The sequence below is a fragment of the Teleopsis dalmanni genome, chromosome 1 (assembly GCF_002237135.1).
Source record: "Teleopsis dalmanni isolate 2A chromosome 1, ASM223713v2, whole genome shotgun sequence".
Lineage (NCBI taxonomy): Eukaryota > Metazoa > Arthropoda > Insecta > Diptera > Diopsidae > Teleopsis > Teleopsis dalmanni.
This window is the reverse complement of record NC_051846.1, coordinates 11,475,860-11,485,755: the sequence shown is the minus strand read 5'-3', so window position 1 is coordinate 11,485,755 and position 9,896 is coordinate 11,475,860. Positions and strand designations below refer to the sequence as shown.

General features: G+C 30.0%; 1 protein-coding gene across 2 annotated transcripts; it reads right to left on the bottom strand.

Annotated features, from left to right (window-relative positions):
* Positions 1-1,470: 1,470 nt before the first annotated feature.
* Positions 1,471-5,861, bottom strand: LOC119667996 (transformer-2 protein homolog alpha-like). 2 transcript variants are annotated; one of them, XM_038077354.1, is made up of 9 exons: positions 5,757-5,861; positions 5,144-5,222; positions 4,224-4,317; positions 2,964-3,056; positions 2,432-2,472; positions 2,210-2,355; positions 1,835-2,142; positions 1,684-1,766; positions 1,471-1,563 (listed from the first exon to the last, which is right to left on the bottom strand). In XM_038077354.1, the coding sequence occupies exons 3-9, from the start codon at positions 4,313-4,315 to the stop codon at positions 1,547-1,549; spliced, it is 780 nt and encodes a 259-aa protein (XP_037933282.1). In that variant the 5' UTR covers positions 4,316-4,317; positions 5,144-5,222; positions 5,757-5,861; the 3' UTR covers positions 1,471-1,546. The 2 variants fall into 2 exon arrangements, with proteins under 2 accessions (XP_037933282.1, XP_037933284.1); XM_038077356.1 differs by having other exon boundaries at positions 2,432-2,460.
* Positions 5,862-9,896: the final 4,035 nt, after the last annotated feature.

Sequence of the window (9,896 nt, the reverse complement as noted above, 5' to 3'; positions counted from 1 at the left end):
AAAAATGAAAAATTTGTGTGACGTATTCCTCTGTTTTTTTTGAAAAACACGACTGAAAAATCGTGTGTATGTGTTTGGAGTGATGTGAAGGATAAATAAATTTTTTAAAAGTAGTTCCAACGACAATATCGTCCTGAAATTTTTGAGTTTTATGTACAATTTTATTACTAATTGAAATCAAAAATATTATATAAGAATATTTGTAGTATATTTTTTGAAAATTCATTCAATGTAAATATAGCACGCATGTGTTTGATGTGTTTTATGAGAAAAAAAAAATTTAAAAAATTTATAAAAATCGATGCTATCATGAAAATTTTTATTTCTTAGTAAAATTTAAAACTGAATCTAAATAAAATATAAAAAATGAAAAATGTTGTGTAACCTTTTGAGATATATTTTTTTTTGAAATTTAACGGTTAATATTAGTACTTAAATATAAACAATCTTAATTGTTTAAACAATTTCTTAAAAGCTCAACCAATTATCTTTAAAACGCAATAAATTTCAAGTTTCTACCTTTTATAGAACTTGAGATATAGCCATTTGAAAATGTCTCTACAATGCCAATTCTCAAAACCCCATGGGTCCATATCTCCTAGGAAAAAAATTACAAAATTTTTTCCCGAGATACGGGTCTTCTTATATTATGAAAGGAGCTCATAAAAAAAATTTCAGCCAAATCGGAGGTGATGAGGTCAAAAAGGTGTCCGGTTTGTAAAAGAATGACCCATATAGTCTTTCTAATGAAAGTTAATAACATATCTTCTATCCAATCATATTTGATCATCGGCTGTGATAAGAATTCTCGTTAGTACCAGAAATGTCATTTTCTTTCACACAAAGATAATTTGCAGAAACATTAAATAAATTGTTGAGATAGTTAAAACCTTACTTCTGAACTGATAATGCAGACTCATCTTTTATTAAAGAATACTTGATACCATATAATAACCTTATAAAACAGAAAATCTTGGTTGTACATACATGTACCTGCTATGTTTACGTAAGTCCATTATAAAGCTTAGAGATAATCTCTAGAGATATAGATAACGCTTATAGTTTTTATTATAAACAAAAATTCATTGGTGTGAGCCTAAGTTTGAATGGCGGTGGGTGTAGCACCCATATATAGTAAATACAGTATTTCAGGGATAAATAAAAATGCAGATATTTTGTCATATTTAGCAAATAACACAATTAACGAAGGGATATTGGTTTAAAATGTTTGTTTGTGAATTAATTTTAAGCAGATGTAAGATAAGAAACACTCTTAACCAGGAAGACCTTATCCCTGAACTACTGCATTGAATTGTGAATGATTTGATTTCACCAAAAATATGAAGCAGTAAAATTATTTATTTTAATTTTTATTTTGTCTTAATTTTAATAATAATTAACAAATGCTGTTACATTGTAAATTATTATTTCATTTTTCAGTTTCATAAACTGTTCAAAATATTTAATTAAAAAAATTAAAAATGTTTTTTAATAAATGTTTTTCAAATTTTATCGAGTAAGTATATTGGCTGTTGATAATAGCATGTCAATACCTACGTCTGTCTGCAAAACAAAAAAAAAAAATATTAAGTATTGTATTATAAACTTAATAATTGATTAAATAATTAATGTTTTTAATTATGTGATTATTTATATATTTTTATAACATTAGTCTTGTCTTACGGTCGCGTTCACTGCGCTCATCATAACTATAGCGACGTTTAAAGGAGTACTCATTTTCATGATAATGTCTACTTTTAGTTAAACTAAAAAATAAAAAAATAAAAACAGAGCTTAATAGTGTGCAATAGAAAAAAAACAAATATTCACTTACCGCTGCTTACGACCCATGTAAATGCCAGGAGTTGATTTATGTGGCCGGTTAGTCAAACTGTAGTCCACGCGTACTTTTCGCCCATTAATACGGATGTTAGAACCATTTTCCACAGCGTACTTGGCATCACATGTGCGTTTAAAATAAATAAAACCAAAGCCGCGCAAAATACCTGTACGAGTATCCTCCACCAAATGCACGTCCAGCACCTCACCAAATTTTTCAAATGCGCGTCGTATACTCGATTCACATGATTCAGAACCTAACCCAAAAATACCCAAAACTTTATTGGGAACTGGATCATGTGGCTAGAAATAAATAAATTAAATACTATAGAGTTCTGTTTTGGTTAATTTCATTATAGGTATTACTTACTTGTGCACGTACAGATGAGTGCGATGGCCGATACGATAAACTATACTCCATGCGGTCACCAACATATATACGTCGTCGTTTAGTGTGGGAGCGCGATGGCGAACGTGGATATTCAGACGAATATTTACGATTAACTTTAACAGAATCTGTTAATATTGAAAAAAATTAATAAGAAAACTCAATGGTTCTAAAAGAAGTTAATAAGGAAATATAAAATATTACCATGACTTGGTGGCTCCAAGACGGCAGTACTAGATGCATTACTATTAGAAGAGAATTATTTAAATAAGTACAAAATAGCAATTATATTAGTTGATATTCAAAGTCAGCAAAAGTCTTCAATTGCCTTCTTAAAACAGTTTTACTATTAATGATAGCCCCAAAATTCTATATCATATAAATAAATTTATACGCTAAAATGTGATCTTCGAAAAATACTTTAGTTTTCTTCATCGAAGTCCTCTAATTCAAATCAAGATAGAATTTTTCTAATTTTCGGATATACATTTTTTTCTCTTCACTTTCTAAGGCTGAAATAATATATATAAACATCAGATTTTGTTTATGAGGTAAGCTATGACTTATTTCGTTTTGAGCAAATATATATATTTATACAAACTAAATGTAGGATTCTATAGAAAACAGAAACGTATCTCTATTATCGTATCATTTGTAAGTCATTTTTCAACCAAAAGAAAAATTTAAAGATTTCTCCATAAATTAATTAACAAAAAACTCATACGACTTAACTTACTTGGTGTGTTTGGTGGAATGAGAACGCTTCTTAACGTCTGCCTCAGATAACCTTGCGGAATATTCTGATTTAGATGCATATTCCATTTCCATCCTGAAAAAAATCAATAGATAAATATAGACAAGATTAGACAAATTTAAAATTTTGGCTTGGGCAAAAAGTATTTAACTCAATTTAAGATGCAAGGCGATCATCTAATGTTTGTAAAAATTTCATTATTTGATTGGTTAAACAATTAATATTATTAGAATAGTTGATATAAAAAGTATCCGCTGTTATTTGACACATTTTTAGCAAAAATTTCACTTACTGAAAAACATTTTTAATCAAGTATATATTGACCATTCTCTTGTCATTTTTCTGGTAGCTTCATAATTCCAACGATGTAGAACTTCTGTGGCTATCGGCAAAAAATTACCATTACCATTTTTTACCATTAACAGAGTATTACAGAGATCAAAGCAAATGGTAGTTAAATGGTATAGATATCGGACTATACGGTGTCCTATACTTTTCCATTAAAAGAGTATTACAGAGATCAAAGCACATGGTAGTTAAATGGTATAGATATCGGACTATACGGTGTGTTATACTTTGCCATTAACAGAGTATTACAGAGATCAAAGCAAGTGGTAGTTAAATGGTATAGATATCGGACTATACGGTGAATGTGTTAAAACCAATCAAGTTCAGTCAACTTGTATCAATGACAGGCCAATGTTTATGGCCTGTCATTGTGATGTTGGAACACAATTTTATTTTTAGCATGAAGATTGGACCAATCCATAACAAACAATTCTTTTCCAATATATTCAATCCAGATTTGAAGTCGTTTGTGGAGGATCGCCGGCCTTTGACAACGATCGCTTGTGTTGAGTATTCACGCATTTAATCTATTTTTTATTGCCCTTAATGATTTGCATCAGAAATGGTTTCAGCAACGTTTTGTTGATATTATATTATTTCGGTCAATTAAATTTCTTTCCATTAGTTAATATGATGCCCAAATATCGAGCGCCATATCATAGCCTGCTATTTATAAATGATTTCAAAAGCTATCTCCTTACAGCTTGAATGCTCGATTCGTGTAGCTACATATGTATATGGATACCAATGCCATCTAGTGACAAAAAACCGCGAATACTTTTCTATATCATATCATATTGAAATTGATATATTAATTTTTCACTTTGTTGTGTAATCGAGGATTTACCGAAACTTTTTGTTAAATATATCTTAAAATATATCCATCTTACTTACTTTGTGTGTTTTGAAGAAGATGCACGCTTTCTAACTTCTAGTTCAGCTGATTTTGACAACAAGTCTGATTTAACAACAGGTTCCATGTCCATTACTGAAAGCATATTTGTAGATAAATTTGGTAGTAAACCACAAAAAATATATTTAGAAATTTTTTTTTTCAAATATTTAATGTATTTGGTCGAATTTAGAAAATGTAACAGTTTTATTTCAGCAAGAATTTTAATAATCCACGTCTGGATTTTTGTCAATTGACCTAGCTATTCTTTAGGGAACGTTTTTAAAAATTTGAACAGTAGTACATCCATTTGAGGTAGAACAATTCACAATGTAATGTGCATATGGTAATGAGAATTCAGAATAGCCCATTCGATCCGAGTCTAATAATATATAACTTATAGTTAATGTAGAAATAAAAGCTATAGATTTTAAATGATAACAGGATCAAAAGCTCCATTTTTTAATGAAAATGTAATTCTAGAATTGTTTCAAAGATACTTTAGATACGATTCACAAATGCGTTTCAGTAAAGGATGAGCTGCTTAATGCATACTAGAAACTGAAACAATGTGGGTAACTAGCAATTGGTATGGTACACGTTCTTTTATATTCTGGAATATAAGTACTGAATAAAAGTGAAACTAAATAATTGAAAATGTCGTTGGCAATGCGATTTCTGCTTGTGACATGCGACATGTGAAAATATGAAGTCATGGCAGAAAAGATATACAACATTTGTCAACAAATAATCAGCTAGCAAGCATACAGCGTTGCCAATTACTTTCATATGTGAATCCGTAATGTTTTAGCAAAAAATATAGATAATTATTTTGTGAAACTTAGTTAATAATGATAAAACATTTTTCAATAATATTTTATTTAGTACAAAATTTATTAATACAGCATAAAAAGTTTGTTACCTGCAAACGGTGAATGCCTCCAACGATTTGATATAGACCTAAGCAGTTGTTATTAATGTGTTTGATTAGAATAAATTTTCTGAAAATAAAAATAAATTTAGATATTTTAAAACCTACTTATAAACTCAAAAGTCATGACCTACTATCTGTCATTCACATGTAAACAAAATTATATTGAATATTTTTGTGTGGAGACTAATTAAACTAAAGGAAGCAAGATAGCAGTATTTGAAAGGCAAGTTCTCAGAAAATTTTTGGCCCCGTGAAAAAAAAACGGGATTTATCACATAAGTGATACAATCAACAAATTTACAAAAAAGTAGCGATTAAGATGGACTGCACATGTGACAAGAATGCCAGATATGAGAGTACCGCTTAAGATTTATGAGAACGATTGCACAAATAAATTGAAACCAAACTTCTATCCTGAAAATAATTTAGAAATAAAAAAAATAAAAAATAGAAATAAATAATAGAAAGTATTTAAAATTTAATAAATTTTTATTAGCCTTCTGTAAATAAAAGATTCCAAAATTTATATTAATGCATTCATCAACAGTATTTAAATGACTCCCGTCTATCCTTAGATTATAATTTAATATTCTTTACTTACTTTGATGATGTATTGATGATATATTATTATTTTTTATTATATGTGACAATCTTTGTTTAAAATAAAATTTACATTATTTGGGTTTTGAGATGTATGAAGTGAACTATCTCTCGAAAATTACTAAAAACTAATTTTAAAAAAAGTTAATTGTCAAATTTGAAAATCCAAAGCCAAGTTAGCTGCTAATTTATTTGACACAGAGTTGTATTCTATATATTGTATATGCAAACATTTGCTCACTATTATACAATGTTCACACTATGAACTTTATACTAAAGTTAGGTCCCAAGCGTCAAGCGTTCATATTACCGTTTCGGAATTTCATTTTGAAAGTTAAACATCGATTGTAACTATCCGGCTCTCCTAAGGCAAAGCTCTAAATTCTCAAGATATACGTAGCTAAAAAACAACAAAAAACTAGTGGAGTTGAATAAAAATAAACCGACTAAGATATATATATCAGAAACTATTTGGTTTATAGCGTGTTATTCAGAAGATTGCATTAAATCCGCCTCCAAATGGTATCAGATTGGTTTTAAAAAACTTTAAATGTTTTCACAACACTATTAGTTGTCTAAGCTTCTGGACTATACGCAGGACAAATATGGTAGAAGGCAATGTAGAGTATGATTATTGCTTGTAGAGAGAGACCTTTCTTTCTTTATTGCTTATTTAGTATGTAGTGACGTTTATTAGTAGTACTTCATTGATTTTCTAGACTTACCATACATTATTACTGAAGTTTATACTGATTCCCAAATAAACCCATATTTTCATAATTTCGAACTTATAGGTGTTAAGAGTGACTTGAGTTCTAAGACGATAAAGAAATTTGTTTGTAGACGAAATCGTTGAATTAACACAGGTTAGCATAGGTTGGAGTTGCGGCCATCTATACCAAGAAAGCTGACTAGAGCTCAAATAGTGTTCCGTTATAGTACCACAGGAATAGCGTTGATTTATACATAGCCTAGAAGGTCAGCATACGACTAACGCCAATAAAAGCAAGGTTCGTCAGCCCAGTGTTGCTTGACTATCCTTAGATATTTTTAATTAATTGCCAGTTTTGCTGTTGCAAGTAGACCGCCAATATCTGAGAAATTAATGTTCATTAAGGAAAACATAGCCATTTTAAGTTATGATTGATGTGACTACCAGTGACTTAATTATAGTTTGGCTATCGGATAAAATTGAAATAGTTTCATCGGGAATTTGATGGCCAAGAACGGATTTTACAGCATAATAGACTCCTGCCTGTAAAAAATTACCGTGATTTGGTGGTCGAAAAAGTAAGATCCAGTCTAGTTAAGGTAAGACAACGTTTGCTCTCTGGGTACAAACACATGTAGTCAATTAAGACGGGGACTGGCAGATCCTGGTTTAGTATGATCGTATGTCCTATATCAATTCTTGACCAGCGGGAAAGAGCGTTGAGTTAAGATGCCACTATTTTAATTTGCTGTTTTACAAGAAACCGAGATGGCAGCCAATGAAGCAGAGCAAGGAGAACTTTTGTAGAGGTGAAGCGTACAGCTCCAGAGATTTGTAAGGTAGCTGTCCTTCTTGTTTTGCAAATTATATTTGTGTAGCTTGCCTTTTCAGTTGCTTATCATCAAAAGTCAGTCCCATAGAAAAAGATTAGATACAATAAAAAGATTATTGTGACCTAAACTATGGTTTGACGTGTAGGAACTTAACCTGTTGAATCGTCACATTGACACTGCATTAATTTGCCATGCTCTGTTACACACATTCAGTGTAGCCTACAAAGTTGCCTCATAGCTTCGAATTGTTAATGTCATTTTCTACTATAAATAACTATTGATATAACTACTCCAGACTGCATTTATATTTTCTTGATACGCTTCCATGTATGTATAAACACATCGCCTTCATTATTAATTTGATTTTTAAAATTTAGAATTATTCCATGCCATCCTTGAAAAATATTTTAATATGTCGTGTAAATCAAATTTTTTACTATTATAAAATATTTCCATATCTTAATATCGAATTATACACCAAAAAAGTTGATAGGTGGTATGTAGTATACTCGTACATTCATATATTTGACATTGCTTTCTTCTCAATTGGTTATTAATCCGCTTAGTACTTCTGAAGCTGAGCACGTTCCAATGTCTTTACCAGAAATTATTCAATTTAAAATTGGTTTTTATTATAATTCAGTGTATGTGCCGAAGTTCTGCTGTTTATCTGTTTGCACCCAATGTAATACACAAGAGAATTCCTTGAATTCTTTCTTAAATTCCAAATTAACTTCTTCCTAAATAGATTATCTTCACAACAGAAAATCTATACGTGTAGTTTAACTAAAAAAAAATAATTTATAACCATTTAATAAAAACAAGATACCAACGATATTAAGTGAATACTTAATGAGTGTTTTGTAGATAGTAAGAGCTTCCACATACTCAGACTAAAATAAAAACTCAAATATTCATGATATGCCGAAGTCTCTAATAAACCGCAGAGGAGTTTGCGAAGATGAAAGTTACTTGGTATGAGGTTGAAACTCAGTTGAGAGTTGGATTGATTAGCCTCTACCACTTCTTAATCATTCACGTAATAATATAAATAGTTGACAAGAAAAGAGAAAAGAGCTGTATGGTCAACCAAAACTTCTATTAATTAAAAATAATATAAAAATAATTTTTGTTGTTGTAACTCACTATTGTTCCGAACTTCTCTATTACGGTTAATTGTATAAATATTTGGCTGTAAAGGCTAGTATGCGAAAATTGCGTTTGATATGGAAAAAATAAAAAAACTTGGAAGTTTTTTAATTACAACTAATATGTGTGAATATAACTGGAAGATAACATTCAATAGATAAGAAGTGTGAAAAATACTGAAACGGTTTTAAATGTGAATAAAGTATACATGTATAATAAAGCAGATGCTCAAAATAGCAGTCAATTGTGGTAAACCACAGGATATTTAAGTTTTAAGTTTTAGTTAAATTTACCAGGTTAAGTATATTGTTTCTTTGCACTACAAGTATGTACCTAAGACAGCTCCTACTCGTATGTATCGAGATATGGACAGCGAACCGTACGTGGATTTGTGTGCATTTCTTGTTTGTTTCTCAGCAGCTGAGCATAAAGCAAACAGTATCTGATTTGACTATGCGAAAGTACCACAAAACCAAAGTATTTTGCTTACAAATTGACTTCAAATATTTGCACAGTACTTCAATCGATTGAAATTTGTTATCAAAGGATTTGGTAACCGTCAAGAGTGAAGACTTTAAGAAATCAAGCCACACGCTTGTGGCACTGCTTGTCAATAATTTGAATTTACAAAATTAATATATTTGCCTAATTAATTAATTAAACAATTTCAACACTTTTTAATTTCGACAGATGATTTCTACATATGAGTTCATTTACAACTCACCCCAACACATATCTCAAGTATTCTATAGTTGTAAGTAACCTTCTTATATATCTTACCGTGATGTCTTATAAGTTTCAAAAATCCTACACGAAAGTAACTTATCGTCATGAAACTGTAATAAGAATAATAATAAAAAAAATATGGATGGTTTTATCGGAGCCTTACGCAACCCTCAATTGCGTATGTTTAATTTTCCAATGTATGAGTATAGATTCTTCCAAGTAGTGCTCCTGTAAATATATTTAAGGGAAATGTGTACTATTAAAATATTCCCTAGAGAATTTCTTACCAGATGCTAAAAATAGAAGTGGCAGCAATATTAGACATTTGAATAGTCAGGCATATATAAAATCTGTTCAGTCTTGAGATATCAATATGAAGATGGTGACAATATTTTATATCTAACTTACTAGTTAAATTTTCTTGTTCTGGAGAACAAGTTAAAGGTGAGCGAAATTTTAATATTCAATTAGTGACAATGACAGTATATAAAACAAACTGATATTTTTTTAGTTTGCCAAAATCTCAATTCAAATTGATTGACTCTAAATATCGAACCAATATAATGATTTTTATTCCAATGATTTCAATAAGGATATGATTGAAGTTACCTCTATGGAACATTTCACAGTATTGGCTCCTTTTCAAGATTAATAAGATTACTTTCGATATCTTGTCGATATTAAACTAGCAATAGCAATAACTGGCTAAAAATCGAACAGA

Bases quoted from the DNA above. Each gene is read 5' to 3' on its own strand.
- LOC119667996 (XM_038077354.1), bottom strand. From the start codon at position 4,315: ATGGACATGGAACCTGTTGTTAAATCAGACTTGTTGTCAAAATCAGCT. The intron at 2,356-2,431 runs GTAATATTTTAT...CAATATTAACAG, and splicing joins CTTGGAGCCACCAAGTCATG to ATTCTGTTAAAGTTAATCGT. The intron at 2,143-2,209 runs GTAAGTAATACC...ATTTATTTCTAG, and splicing joins ACTCATCTGTACGTGCACAA to CCACATGATCCAGTTCCCAA.